General features: G+C 39.1%; 1 protein-coding gene across 1 annotated transcript in view; it reads right to left on the bottom strand.

The window, feature by feature from the left end:
* The window catches only part of LOC306862888 (max-binding protein MNT-like), a 20,054-nt gene extending 4,276 nt beyond the window's left edge, over nucleotides 1-15,778 (bottom strand). The window contains exons 1-4 of the mRNA XM_079405945.1: nucleotides 15,476-15,778; nucleotides 10,974-11,646; nucleotides 8,861-8,902; nucleotides 8,419-8,530 (exon numbers count right to left, since the gene is read on the bottom strand). Of these exons, the coding sequence (XP_079262071.1) occupies nucleotides 8,419-8,530; nucleotides 8,861-8,902; nucleotides 10,974-11,646; nucleotides 15,476-15,548 (900 nt within the window). The 5' untranslated portion in view covers nucleotides 15,549-15,778. The remainder of the gene's footprint in view (nucleotides 1-8,418; nucleotides 8,531-8,860; nucleotides 8,903-10,973; nucleotides 11,647-15,475) is intronic.

Here is a 15,778-nt window from a genome sequence, read left to right as displayed (position 1 = left end):
TCCTCAATCACACACGCTCTGGTTTCAGTATGACACATTTCCCAATCAGTCAACAAATGGGTTTCAACAATTAACTGATGTCTAAGCTTCTGAATACACATTGGCTGTAAAGTCTCTACTTCCTTTTTATGTATAATAACGAATAACTACTAGCATATATAAGAATAAGAGGTCATAATCATATTCCAAAACCTGTAGAGGAGACTCAACTCACAATTCATTAACATAGTTGATGTTGCTAAGCTAAATGCTCACTCAAAACATTCTACACAAAAATTAATTTTATTTTCTAAAAAAAATAAAAAAATAAAATAGTAGTCTAACGCACATCACATGACACAAAGCCTCTATTCATCAGCCAAATAAAAGCTCTTTGATTTTAAATGTAGTGGGTCACCACACGAAGAGGGCCATTTTGAGATCACACGATAAGCCAAATACAAATCGCAGTATATCAACTACTACTATCATTTTGGCTGGTGTATTTATTAAATCTCGGCTCAGAGCCAACAGTGCATTTATACGGTGCCATCAACTTAAAAGATTTGCTTTTGTGTTCATGAAACTAGTCCTGCGTTCCAATTCCCTACACAGTGTTCACTGCTCTGGAGGCAAGATACTTCTATAAATAAATATAAATGACCATAGGTTTGTGTATTTATACATATCCATATCCAATACATCTGTGTATTTATACAAATATGCATTTATTAATTTAAGGTCATATTTGAAAGCGCCAAGCACGATGTTTAACACTAAAAACAATTATCTTGTTATACCAGTTATTTAACTGTAATTATGATGTATTAGTAGTAATAGTAATGCCAGAGCCTTGACTCCTTTTCACTGCCTTTATTGAAACTTCTTAAAGTGCTAGACTGATGTGCAGTGACTGGTGGGTAAATTTTCCTCTCCACTTCCTGTGAAGTGATGAATCAGTGGTTCCCTCATTCCCTTATTCCCTATGCCATTTGCAGTGCCCTTTGAACTGAACATGTTCACTCCCCTCAGACTGGAACGTGAAGTCCACCCTGTGAAGTTCACTTTGCAGGGCACTTATAGTAGAATTGAACACACCTTTGGAGTCAAAATAACTCCAACGCGAACATACAGAAATAACTGAGTGCACCTTTTTAAAGAGAGCAACAGTTTGAAGTCATAAGGGAAGAGAAGAAGGGAGGGATGAAAAGAAGGGATGAGACAGTCACAGGCAAATGGTTTGACCCACTTTTTGTTAGTCAGCTGACCACGGGACATCAAACCAGGCTAATGGGAACAAACAGTTTAGATATTTAAACCCTTGAAGAGGAGCAGGTATGTCCATCCACATTCAAGAAATGTGAGTAAGAGAGAGGCTGGCCGTGTGAAAGCGGAACTGCTCTGTGACAGAATGTTTAACACATGTGCTGCTCATACAATTTTGGGAAACAAACCGTCCAAGGAGCAAAGCAGTTTACACACCCCATCCCGTCTGTCAAAGCCTAGCGCACGTGATGGCTCTGACACACTCACATCAGTCAGTTTCCTCCTCAGTCCCTCCCTCACCTATGCTCTTGCCAAAGAAACTGTGTGACAACACGGGCGTTTTGGCTCCTAATTAGCAGGAGTCCCGTAGAGTCAGAGGACTGCAGTATACATGATAACAGCACGTTTCTGAGTGCTGAAGAATAGAAAGCAGCGAGACAGTGAGCGTGCATGAAGATAGAGCGATGTGCAGAGATGGAGGGTGTTTTTTGTGCGTGTCTGGGATTATATAACACACTGATACAGTATTAAGGGAACATGAATGCGACTGGTGCAGTAGGTTGAGAGCATAGGCAGAGAGAGAGAGAGTCTGTCCTACTGAAGCCTGATCCAGGATTAGTCAGATTGGACTGTCTGGCCCTAAACCCCCTTCACACAGCAGGTCAACACAAATACACACACACACACACAGAGAGCAATACATACAAGCCAACACCTTCTGTTTACTACACGGATAGTATACAACCAGCGCTACTAAAATGCATCATATTAAATCATTAAACATTTTGCAAAAACTGTGTTTTTGAACCTTTAATTGATTATATTAGGCTGCAGCAGAAAGTAATTTTAATATTGAAAAGCCAAGCACCCGCTATGAACTAGATGTAGGGATGCACAGATATTACAATTCTGTCTGATAGTGATCAGCCATATAAACATATCCAAAACACAAAAGTTTGTTTATACGATTTTTTTTTTTTTTAAGGATTTTGGAAATAATTATCTTATGTTGTTCACCAAGGCAAAAAAAAAAAAAAAAAAAAAATCAAACAGTAATATTGCGAAACAACTATTTATTCAAATTAAAACATTTTATTTATTTATAAATTTTATTATTATTTATTACTTTTTACTATTTATTACAATTGAAAAATTTTCTAATGTATATTAAAATAAATGATAACAGATTTTTTTTCCAGATTTATTTGATGAATAGAAAAGTTCAAAAGAAAAGCATTTACTTTAAAGGTGACATATCTGACTTTTTTCCGTGTTTAAGTGCTATAATCGGGCCCCCAGTGCAAGCCAGAAGACGTGAAAAAGAACAACCCAGTTTTTTGGGGGTAATTCTTTCTCTGCAAGCTTGTGAAAAAATAAGCCACTCAGATTTCACTCCCCTGTGATGTAGAAAGGGGATCTTATTATAATATAAATTATAAGAAGATATTATTATACTTATTATAAATATTATTGCCCCTTAATCTGCAAGTTTCCACCCACAGTGCCACCATTGTGTTTTCGCAAGCGCAGACAGTGTACCAGTTCTAAGTCTAAGCAAAGCATGCTAACTGCTCTGTCTTTGGCTGCACAGAGGAGCACAGAACAATGTTGAGAGTCCCAGCATTAGAGTAAACAAGAGCAGTGGATTTATTGATTTATTTACTGTATATTACGCTGAGGCCACACAGATCTAATAAACATGCAATTTCTTTCCCAGCTCTTTACCTTCACAGACATAACCAACTTTTTTTGCAACTCATGTGTGTTTTTATACATTAACTTGTGTGTATTTTGTAGTTTAAGCGCAATAAGGCATGAACGAGAACTTAAGTGTGTGCGCTCAGAGAACAGTGTGTATCAGAAGTTAAAACTAATGTTATAAAACGCATGACTTCGGTACAACGATAATCAAACCCAAGCAGATGTTTTTTAGCAGAGTATCTGAGGAACCAGCTGTAAATTCACAGTACTATTCTGAAAAAGGGGTGGGGAATAGCAGCTCATTTGCATTTAAAGAGACATGCACAAAACAGCATGTTTTTTTCTGCTTCCACTCAAAATAGGCATTTTCAAAATGGTGTAATAAATGATCTGTGGGCTATTTTAAGCTGAAACTTCACAAACACATTCTGGGGACATCTGAGACGTATTACATGCTGTTACTGTAACATTATAAATGCCTTTACTGTCACTTTTGCTCAATTAAATGCAACCTTGCTGAATGAGTATTCATTAAATATTTAAATATCCAATATCTACTGATAATGATTAATAAAAAAGAAAAATATGTAATGTTGGCCGATAACTGATATACTGCAAAATAGTCTGCAAAAACATTGTCTCGTAAACTACATTTTGGACTTTGTTGTAATTGCTAAATGACTGATAATACCTTGTCAAGGATTCATATAAACATTGGGGTGTTTTTGAGATAAACAACTGAACTTAATACTGCTAGAAGTGATGCTTTAGAAGCTAAATACACTTGAAATAAACAAGTCAAGATGACAAATCAGAAGGACAACAAGACTGTCATCATAGTTCTTGGGAATGCGACACTTCAGCTAGTGATAAAGCAGTCATGATAATACTGAAACATCAACCCCAGCCATCAGCTTGAATCCTTATGTGTCAGTGTATAAACCCTGTGCTTACTGACCCCGGGACATTTTTGAACCCACTCCATCTTTTGTGTGTAAAGAAGCAGACTAGACATCCCTACAGACTAGATATCAGGTCCCACTGGATATCACCACGGCAACAGCTGGAACCCGCCGTGGTCTCCTTGGCAACAGAGTAGGGAAGGAGCAACGTGGTGATGAGGAGGTGGTGTAAGAGAGAGGCAAGGGCTAATGCGATTGGCTCACATCGACCTCTAGTGCTTTCCAGTACGATGGCTCTCACACTTCCTCCCCCGTTTCACGTCTTCATGCCCCTCTACTTTTGTGATTAAAACATTCCTCACCTGCTCCCAGCATCCCTATGCCTTCCACTTTTATCACGTAGTTTGAAAAAGAAGGCGCTCAAGTAACACTGCATTCGAATATCCAAACAATGAAATAATGCTGCAATAATATTTGTTACTTATTCGTATAACCGGCTATTAAACATCCAATATTAAATTTTTTTATTGCCCAATTTACTGCACGTCAATTGTTTCACAAATTCACAAATACAATAAATTAAAGTACATAAATGATTAATTGGTCGATTTAAAGGCATTGGATAATTAACAGGAGCATCCTCATTTAAAATCTAAAATCTACTGACAAACTTCCCTTGTGCAAAAGATGTGCACTTAATTGTACAGAATGTGTACTTGTAGTGTACTGAAAATTTTAAAAGTATATTTAAAAAATACCTATTTTTATGCAATAAAAGGCCACATAAGTGTACTTAAAGAGAGCTTCAAGATTTAGATTTTTTAACATTTAATTACACTTTTAAAAAGTGCACTCTGTAGTCATGTCAAATTAATCATTTAAGATCATTGTTTTAATAGTCTTTTGTTGTGCTTTAAAGGTGACATATCATGAAAATCTGAATTTGTCCATGTTTAAGTGCTATAATCGGGTCCCTCTATATTGGGTTTACTGTATATTACACTGCTGCCACACAGATCTAATATAAACATGTGATTTCTTTCCCAGCTGTTTACCTTTACAGACATAACCAACTATTTTTGTAACTCGTGTGTTTTTAAGCGCAAGACATAAAAGAGAAGTTAGTTTAGTACTCGTATACCGTATGACCGCTGCTTTCTGTGCGCAGCAGCTTATTTGCATTTAAAGAGACATGCATGAAAATGTGTGTTAAAATTAAATTATTAAATAATATTAAATGTAAGGGTAATATATATTTTAAATGCAATGCATTTTAACATCATTACAAGTATGTAAATACAACTATACACTCACCTAAAGGATTATTAGGAACACCTGTTCAATTTCTCATTAATGCAATTATCTAATCAACCAATCACATGGCAGTTGCTTCAATGCATTTAGGGGTGTGGTCCTGGTCAAGACAATCTCCTGAACTCCAAACTGAATGTCAGAATGGGAAAGAAAGGTGATTTAAGCAATTTTGAGCGTGGCATGGTTGTTGGTGGTGGTCTGAGTATTTCACAATCTGCTCAGTTACTGGGATTTTCACGCACAACCATTTCTAGGGTTTACAAAGAATGGTGTGAAAAGGGAAAAACATCCAGTATGCGGCAGTCCTGTGGGCGAAAATGCCTTGTTGATGCTAGAGGTCAGAAGAGAATGGGCCGACTGATTCAAGCTGATAGAAGAGCAACTTTGACTGAAATAACCACTCGTTACAACCGAGGTATGCAGCAAAGCATTTGTGAAGCCACAACACGCACAACCTTGAGGCGGATGGGCTACAACAGCAGAAGACCCCACCGGGTACCACTCATCTCCACTACAAATAGGAAAAAGAGGCTACAATTTGCACAAGCTCACCAAAATTGGACGGTTGAAGACTGGAAAAATGTTGCCTGGTCTGATGAGTCTCGATTTCTGTTGAGACATTCAGATGGTAGAGTCAGAATTTGGCGTAAACAGAATGAGAACATGGATCCATCATGCCTTGTTACCACTGTGCAGGCTGGTGGTGGTGGTGTAATGGTGTGGGGGATGTTTTCTTGGCACACTTTAGGCCCCTTAGTGCCAATTGGGCATCGTTTAAATGCCACGGCCTACCTGAGCATTGTTTCTGACCATGTCCATCCCTTTATGACCACCATGTACCCATCCTCTGATGGCTACTTCCAGCAGGATAATGCACCATGTCACAAAGCTCGAATAATTTCAAATTGGTTTCTTGAACATGTCAATGAGTTCACTGTACTAAAATGGCCCCCACAGTCACCAGATCTCAACCCAATAGAGCATCTTTGGGATGTGGTGGAACGGGAGCTTCGTGCCCTGGATGTGCATCCCACAAATCTCCATCAACTGCAAGATGCTATCCTATCAATATGGGCCAACATTTCTAAAGAATGCTTTCAGCACCTTGTTGAATCAATGCCACGTAGAATTAAGGCAGTTCTGAAGGCGAAAGGGGGTCAAACACAGTATTAGTATGGTGTTCCTAATAATCCTTTAGGTGAGTGTATATAGATATGACTTACAAGTTTCAGAAGAAATGGCATTAAAGTACACTGTAGTTTACCATAAATGCTGACAGTGAACTTTAACCATATTTGAAAGACAACAGAATTATGAAATTCAGTATACGTTCCGTATTATAGTTTAAATTTATACATTTCCATGTAATTGCAATTGACGTGATTAAGTGTCTGAAAACATTCAGTTTGCACTTAAACACATTCTTATAAAGTATATTATTTCCACAAGTACTCTTTTAAAAGTATGCAAAATGTTATATTTTTATTCGTTTGATTATATGTACAGAAGTATTATATCAGCCACCAAAAGAAAAACAAACAAAAAATTTGTTGACCACTAAAGTAAATTAAATGTAATAAAGTGAGTAATAAAATATAAACTTTAGCACATATTTATGGGAGCACCATAAATCAACACCGATGATGCTGTTACATCACTGCAACTGTGAACTGATCATGTAACTCATATTATCTTATATGAAAATTCATCACTTCTGTCCCTGTTATATTGCTCCACAACCAGTGGGCATAAAACAAGCGCGTCATGCCTGGAAAAACCACAGACAGCATTTGACTACATCTAGAACGAATCTGTAAAGAAACTCAATCTACAGACAGAGGGACCCCCTGCTGTTTACTGACCACCAGCTCTGTTTGCCGTGGTCTCCCTGGTTATAACGATTCACAGCACTACGGCCCAGAAAAGAAAGAAAAATCTCGACTCGAACAATGTAGCGTAACCTACTTTCACACAAGCATGTCATACAGCACGCATCATGTCCTGCAACAGTGCATTGTTTGATTTAAACAGCTTCGGTCGGCATGTGTGTGTCTGGCGTGCGCACGCTGAGGGAGCGAGAGGGAGGGGAGGACTAGCACAGAACAGCAGTTGACGTCACCGGACTCGCGCTCGCCATGTGCTCATGCCTCACGTGGACACAGGAGCAGGCTCAAAGCAGACGCAGGAGGGGGAGCAGGAGAGAGAGGGCGCTCCAGAACAGAACTGCACTCTCAGAAGAGAGTAGCGTGCGAGCGGGCGGCCCACATTCCCTCGCTTATGTTTATCGTGTCTTTATAACCAGTTTTATAGCTTTTGAGTTCATAACTCAAAGATATGTCTTTCATAAACAGGTCACCTTGCTTTCCACCCACACTATTATACTAATTGTTGCGGCTGCAGTCTGGAAATTAAACGATCGACCGTGACCTTGCCGCTTTTATGTCAGCTGTATCTACATCAGTGTTAATGTTCTGATCCGGGTAAACTTATATGCACTTTTAACACCATATTAACCCTAAATGTGCAAAATGTAATATTTACTAAATAAAATAAATCAAGGTTTTCATATGCTCAAATGAACATTGTTAAAGGCAAAGAAAAACCAGATGGACAGAGAAACAGCCAAGTGGAAAAAAGAAGTATACCTCTTTTTGGTAATAAATGAACAGGGTAAGAGGGTAAGGAAAAGATATAATGAGCGCACACGGAGAAGAATTCGACCCATGATGTTTTGGCAGATGCATATGACACAATGCTGCCAGTAGAGTATGTGCGGAGAATCGTATGTGGGTGGGAGGGTGAGAACGAGAGAATAAGGAGAAAACAGACTACAAATCCCCATCTTGTGACCTATTCCCAACACATTTTCTGTTTTTATATGTTATTACCATATAATATGCTTTAGCAATAAACCATATTATAATTTTGTTTATAAATTCAAGTTGGCAGCCAACTGTTATAGGTCAGAGGAAAATCATTCCCAATCAAAACTCCATCCTCACATTCAAACATTAACTTTTACAAGCAGACGTAACAGTCCACATCCTACAAATGGAATTAGGATGGATGCGTGTTTCTAGGCGATCTCATAAAAACATGTCCGCGTCATCAAACCTTTGCCCTCAGAAATCAAAGGAGAAAAATTATATATTTTTCAATGTTAATATGCTTAATGGCCCTAAAAATAGGCTTCATTATATGCAAAATGTATTGATTATAGTTATTACACTCATATCCAATCCCATTGTTGATTTACCTGGATGTAGCGGAGCGCACTCCTCAAGACACTCAAATTGGAAGTTTTCTTTTCATCCACATTAGGAACGTTCCTCTTGAGGGTCTCAAAGCATTCTTTCAGATGTGCTCGTCTGTGACAGAAAGAAAAGCACTGATCATTCCGTTTCTTTTTGTTTTGTACAAAGCAAGTGAGAGTTTTAACAGATGTTTAGGCAAAGTGATTTGGTGATGGAAGTCAAAAGGCAATTGCTTTGTGATATAATATATGTTACTAGTAGAGCAAAGGCCTTCAAGCAATTAAAAACAAATAGTGCACAAATTGCAAAGCGACAAGGGTTAATGTGTCTGTGATCAGTCCAGCAACCATACAACGTACATTAAGGCTACACAACGACTTTACATGCTCAGCTTCTGTTTGTCAAAATTAATTAAAACAAAAATGCAAACAGAAGTTAACCCACCTGTTCTTTTCCAGCTTGTTGTGAACTTCTCGAGTTCCAGCCCTGCGGGAAAAATATTGAAAATGTTTACCTAGGTCACATGTAAACTTTAACAAATCAACCCATTACATTTTATATAATGGTCTGTTGCATGTGTGTGCAAATAAGAATATTCTGTCATCGCTCACTCATGTTATTTCAAACTTTTTTTCTAATGGATCACAAAAGGAAAGATTTTCATACAGCTCTTACACAAACAATGACATCAAAACACTGAGCAGGGGTTGTCAAGCTCTGATATAAAAGTACTATAATGAGTGGTCCGTATGAGTCTTCTGAAGCCAAATGATAGCTTCATGAGAATAAAAGACCAAAACTTGGCATGATTTGGGGGAACAAGTGGTATTACACTACTATAATAAAAAAAAAAAACTCCAGGTTTGCTGTGCTTGGGCTGCACAAATCATCCAAAATTTTAATATAAATGTATTATTATATTAATATTACTACTATTACTACTACTTTCTTCATTTTCAATTGTTAAAACATCAAACTTTTATTTGGGCCACAGAGAGCCCTGAAAGTGTCTCTTTAGTTGACAACAGCAGGTTTATAAGCACCTCTCTTTACAATTTTGGAAAGATGACTGGTGCATGTTGTGTTCTAGAATGCATGTTATAAGCGATGCAAACTCAGAACACATGCAGAGACGGAGTTTGTGTGGAGCAGCATTTACTGTGAACCAAGCCTCTCTGAGAAACTAAAAACACTGGATCATGAGCTGCTCGCAAGTAAAAGAACACAGTGCCTCACTTCACTCTGAAACATACAGCACATATATTCCGTTAATGTACAGTTCATTCTCAATGCCAACTTTCAAAACTCTGACTTTTATTTATTTAAACTGGATGAGCCCTTTGTTTATTTAGGTGCTCAATTCTCAGCAAATATTTCCACATGACTATATCATACAGCTTAAGAATATAGTGAAAAAGTAAAAAAAAAAAACCTACTTTTATGGTGCTTTTTTTGTAGCTTAAAGGGATAGGTCACCCAAAAATAAGTTCTGTCATTAATAACTCACCCTCATGTCCCTCCAAACCCGTAAGACCTTCGTTCATCTCTGGAACACAAATTAAGATATTTTTGATGAAATCCTAGAGCTCTCTGACCCTGCATTGGCAGCAATGCAACTGAAATGTTCCCAGAAACGTAGTAAGGACATTAGTAAAACAGTTCACGTAACATAAGTGGTTCAACTGTAATTTTACAAAGCTGCAAGAATACTTTTTGTGCACAAAGAAAACAAAAATAACTAATTTATTCAACAATTCTTCTCTAAATCATATCTTCCGCCATTATCGAGAGTACCACTGCACGTAAACAACACCTGTGTGTGATTATGCTGACATAGAACACGCACTGAGCCTTGTTTACGTGCAGAGGAAAGCAATGCGCATGCGTCGCTGTACTCTCCATAATGGCGGAGGATGGGATGAGGAAGAGAAGAATTGTTGAATAAAGTCATTTTTGTTTTCTTTGCGCACAAAGTATTCTCGTAGCTTCATAAAATTACGATTGAACCACTGATGTCACATGGATTATTTTAACAATGTCCTTACTACGTTTCTGAGCCTGGGAACATTTCAGTTGCATTGCTGCCTATGCAGAGTCAAAAAGCTCTCAGATTTAATCAAAAATGTCTTAATTTGTGTTCCAATGATGAAGGTCTTATGGGTTTGGAATGACAAAGAGGTAAGTAATTAATGACAGAATTTTCATTTTTGGGTGAACTATTCCTTTAACATACTCAAACCTTGTTTGCATTGTATGCAAAAGAGCAGCATGAACGTTCTCAAATTTATCTCTTTTTGTGTTCCACATAAAATATCAGAAATCACAAATTTAGTTTGCAACCTACAAACACACAGCATGACTTGAGGGGCAGCGTTATATCTCCTCATGGGTCACCGTACAGGACAGCAGCCTACTTTTTAAAAATTGCAATCTCAAAACAAAATAGCCAACCCAGTTTGGTTCATTTATGATTACAGATGTGTGTCATTCAGTTTTCCTCCGCTTTAAAAAAAAATCTCTTCAGTTTTCTTGTATAAAGTCACAAAACACGGCTCACCCTCCAGGTCTCCTTTTCCCATCCAGGCTGCGTGGCTCTTCAACAGTGACTCCGTTAGGCCTGGGCGGTTGGCCTGCCTGACCCTGGGCCGGAGTGGGCTGAGGTTGGGGTAGTGTTGGCTGGGGCAGGAGGGCGTGTTGCTGTGGTGAAGGCTGGGCTGTGATGATGGAGGCTGGATACGGTTGCAAAAGTGCCTGCATCTGTTGCGGCTGTAGTTGCTGCTTGGGACTGTTATTCGACAGAGGCAAGGTGTTAACTTCTGCTTTTATGTGTGCGATCAAGTGACGATGCTGCTGCTGTTGCTGTTGTGGAGGGGAGTGGGCATCCTTGCCATTGGGGCTGAGGAGGGGGGCTGCTGGTGGGGACAAGGCTGTGGCCAAGGGTGTGACCACTGGCATAGGGGAGGCTGTGTGAAGGGACGAAGCAGTCTGAATGGGAGGGGCCGCAGGGTTGGCAGGGACCACCGGGATAGGAATGACAGCTATGGGAACAGGTGGTGGGAGGGGAGGGGGCGGGACCGGAGGGTGGTGCTGGTGGTGGCGGTGTGGCTCAAGCCGCATGTCATTGGCCCAGGTCACATGGTTAACTTGGACAGACTGGATAATGGGGGCGGAGAGCTTCAGCTCGGCCTCATGGGACAGCAAGGCCTTCTCTCGCCGCTCCTCCTCCTCCTCTGTAGAGAAAAAAAAAAACAGATAAAAATTAACGTTATGCACAAAGACAGATGAAATGAAGGCTACAACTTGGAAATGCTATTTGAGAATAATACGTGTATATTTAAATTTGGGATGCTGTATAAAAAATGGGACTGATTAATTCACTCCTGATTGGTTGCTTTTACCCCTTGGAACTGTCTGAAGATTGTCAGAGCATTTGTGTTTGCATATTCTGAACAGCAATTTATTTATTACATTTAATTTTAAAAAAGCCTACCGCTTCTGTTTTCGTTTATATTTTGCAATTTCCTTAGAAGTGACCATTTTGTTCTCTTGAACACATGGGATGGAAACGCTGCTTGATCTGCAAATAGTTTTGCAGTTTTTGTTGCATAAATTAAATTTGCAGCTTTAATGGAAACAGTCATTTTCTTCTCGTCTCTACCTGGAGATTCTAGTTAGAGAAAGATGGAAATGCTGCTCTATTCACAAACAGTTTTTGAGGTGTTCTGATTTCTCGCATAAATTCACAGCAGAGTCAAAAGCAAAATCAAAGAACTGGTGTGACTTCTTTTTGAACAAAATAATGCCAAAACTAAATTTGTTTGGAGTTGTCAGGAGTTCGAAACAGCTTGCCAAAGAGAACTTAATTCACTTTATGCACCAGAGTTATACTGATTATTGGCCAATTTCAATGTTTTCAAATGACCAAAAAGCCCTTGTGTCAGTCCAAAAATCCAACGACACCCATGCAAATAAATCAAAAACTATTTCTAATTTTGGAAATAGTTCTAAATAGCCCCCCCCCCCCACAAAAAACATTACTTTTGTTCTTAAGATTGTAATAGATTGGTTATCCATCAAAGTATAATACAACAGAAAAATGTATTTCTACAGGTGATTAATTTCCCTCAGACTTAAGTATATTTTATGAAACTCACATTCATGTTACCTTGATGTGGTTGCCTGATTCATTAATAGCTTGAAATAAATATTCACAGTGCAGGTTTCTAAGAGTGATTTACTATTTATTTATATAGCTATAATGGCATTGCTCTGTTTGCACAAAAAGAAAATAAAAAAAATTCTAAAAGAAGCAAACTAAACTATAACCATAGCTGATGAATACCAGCAACAATACTACAGATCAATACCAATTTACAGATCAAGAATGGAACTAATTAGTGCTTTTCTAGGCTCTGACTAAGAGAAGCGCTCTTGGCTGTGAAGTGTAAATTAATAATGAGAAGCTGAAGACTAACAGAGTAATTTAATACATCAAGACAGCGTATGAAATTCATAAAACATGGCGCAAAACCTGCGGTGTAGCTATAGTTTTCATTTTAAACAAGAAAAGCCAGTGCAGGGAGCAGTAAATCATGACTCCTTGGCTAAATTAGGGTGGGGTATGAGCTAGCTGTCCTGCATGGTCTGTCTCTTTAAGAGAGAAGCCCCAGTAAGAGTCTTGCCTTGACTCCAGCTCTACGCTCACGTAACACAGCAGTCTGCACGAAAAGCCAAGAGCTGGCGTGGGGAATCTGAGGCCGGGCCGTACCATCTGCAGGCTAAAATGCCCCCGCTATCCAACGATTTCCATGATTGATGGACAGATCTATTGTTGAGCCCGTCGATCCATATTCAGTTGCATTTGAGTTGTGACTTCAGATCGATCTTTGAATTTTAATACAGGGGGGGGGGGGGGGGGGGGGAGAGGATTTCTGCCTGCTGTCCAAAGCGTCTTTGAGCCAAAACTGTCATTTGCACAGCAAGACATTCTTGTGCAGGAGAAACTGCATCTTGCGAATGTGAGCACGCCGCAGACAAAGAGGTGACCTGATGCGAAGCATTCCTACACAGTTCAAACCACCACATGCGGGAATCCTCCTGCATCAGCAGGAAGAATAATATTGACTGTGAAACACGTTCTCAGAAGCACAGAGTGCTGGGATCAATATTTTCAGTGCTTGCGTATTTCTCCATTATATAACAGGAGATGACAAGTACATACAGAAATGCCATTTCTCTTGACATTTAAATGCGTACAAAGAAATTAATAGCATGTTAGGAATGGAACCACAAACAATATTGTGTCATTGTGCAAATATTATACAGCCAGGCTAATCAGCTTTGAGCTCATGAGAGTGCCATCTATTGCTCTCCATAAATAAGCATGTAAAGCTCTTGAGGATATACTATGGTGGTTCGTAGGCTTTAAGAGTGTGCATTATCAACATGGCACTGCGTAAATGGGACAAAGGAACCTTCCAATGAAGTTTCCTCATGTCTAGCATACAACAAAATTCCATTTCATTTTCACAGGCTAACGTGGAAATCACAACCCACTAGACAAGCACAGCACAAAAGATTTTAGGAGGCTTTGCTTGTTTAAAACTTTAACAACCAACTTATCAAACTAACCTATTCACTACTGTGTTACTCTAAGATAAGCAAGTGTGCTGGCCGGTATAAGGCTCTTGTATAATTACGAGCAGCTTGGGAAATATAAAAGAACAAATAATTAGGTCTGGACAATTAGTTAAGAACCTGTCACGTCTTCATTAACACTCAATACATTCACAGACTCTAGTTTACAAAGCTCAAACAGTAAGTGAAAGCTTAACCAGGTTTGACAGTTCTCCCTGTTTTTTTGTTTTTTTTAATAAATGTGGTGCATCATTCTCACTTCCTCTTTTAATACAGCACATTTGATCTTACATGCAATTTTATAGATCTAACACAAGGTCAAATATTGTGTAAGTGTATGCAAAGTTTGCACATTTAAATAGAGCCTTTAAAGAGAAAGACCTTGCAGAAATGTTCAAAAATATGCCAACTGCACTTATTGTTGTACAGCCTTTTTATCTGTATTCACAAAATTTAAACAGTCTTCAAAACAGTAAATCAGTCTGTCAAGCTTTTACTTGGAGATGCGTGAAAAATGCACATTATATAACTTCTGCATTGAGGGAGGGTGGCGTTGCCCTATTTTCTCCCCAGTTGTGACCTGGGAGAGAGGGAGAGGGGCGGGGGTGGTGTCTGGCGCGCACGTGGCTGAAGAGGGCGGACTTTCAGCACGCGGTATTTGCTGTGGGTGTGGCTTTACTGACACGTCACCTCGAGAATGAAACAAAAAGCCCCCAGCTCTGTTTAAAGCGAAAAATAAATCGCCAGTAAAACCTTACAACGGCTGTTTTATAGAATTTCGGCGTATAGAAGATGCGAAAACAAACAAAAAAGACATTTAAGCAGATAATAACGAAGAAGTTGTGATGGGAAATCACACAGTGTCTTGAAAGTCATGAGTGAGATAACCACTCAGCAATGTCATTATGTAGAAAAAAACAAAAACGCTTTGGTCTATTGCCACCGCCCAACGGATAAGAAACACGACGTTCACTACTTTCAGCAAATCTGTTTAGACATTAACCGCTCGGTAAAAATGGTTGTTATAATTTTAAGAATGCCAATAAACATGTAACTTTGTGTCTGACAAAAATACGACGCGCATGTACTAGGATCTATCGGGGAAATGTAGCACGCGCTACTGAGCGAGTATAGTAGCACACTAAATATAGCATGCATTTAACCCGGAAACCGAGTGAGCGAAATATGCCCTAGTCACGAACACTGCACCCTAAAACCGTGCAAACCACTGGACATACTGAGACAATGAGCTCTTTTCGCAATGCTTAAGATAAAAAGATGATTTACAATTTTTTGCTTTTTAAAGAAAATAAATCTGTAGGTATTTATCTTGAAGTGTGCCGGCATGAAAATGCACTTTGCTGGGAACATATCTAATTTATCCCATAGATCTATGCAATCCCCCAGTCCCCCCCGCCTTACCACGTGTAATCTGTTGTTGCTGGGCTTGCCACTCCAAATACCTGGCCGCTTCCAATAGAGTATCGATACTCATTTTGAACACCGATACAATACGTTCCCGTTAAAAAAAAATTTATGCAAGCCCCCGGTACAGATATATGTGGTGGGTTAAATCACAGTATAATCCACTGGCTTCCAAAGACAGTCATAAGACATCCAGGGCGCTCCCGAAATTCATCAGAAACGCATTACTTCACTGGCAACAAGATGGCGATTGGAGTAACAGAAAACACAACAAGAGGCATACCGTGCAAGCTCCGCCCT

This window comes from Barbus barbus (assembly GCF_936440315.1).
Source record: "Barbus barbus genome assembly, chromosome: 43".
NCBI classification, from domain to species: Eukaryota; Metazoa; Chordata; class Actinopteri; order Cypriniformes; family Cyprinidae; genus Barbus; species Barbus barbus.
Note: the sequence above shows the minus strand (reverse complement) of the source record. Positions and strands in the feature narration are given on the sequence as shown.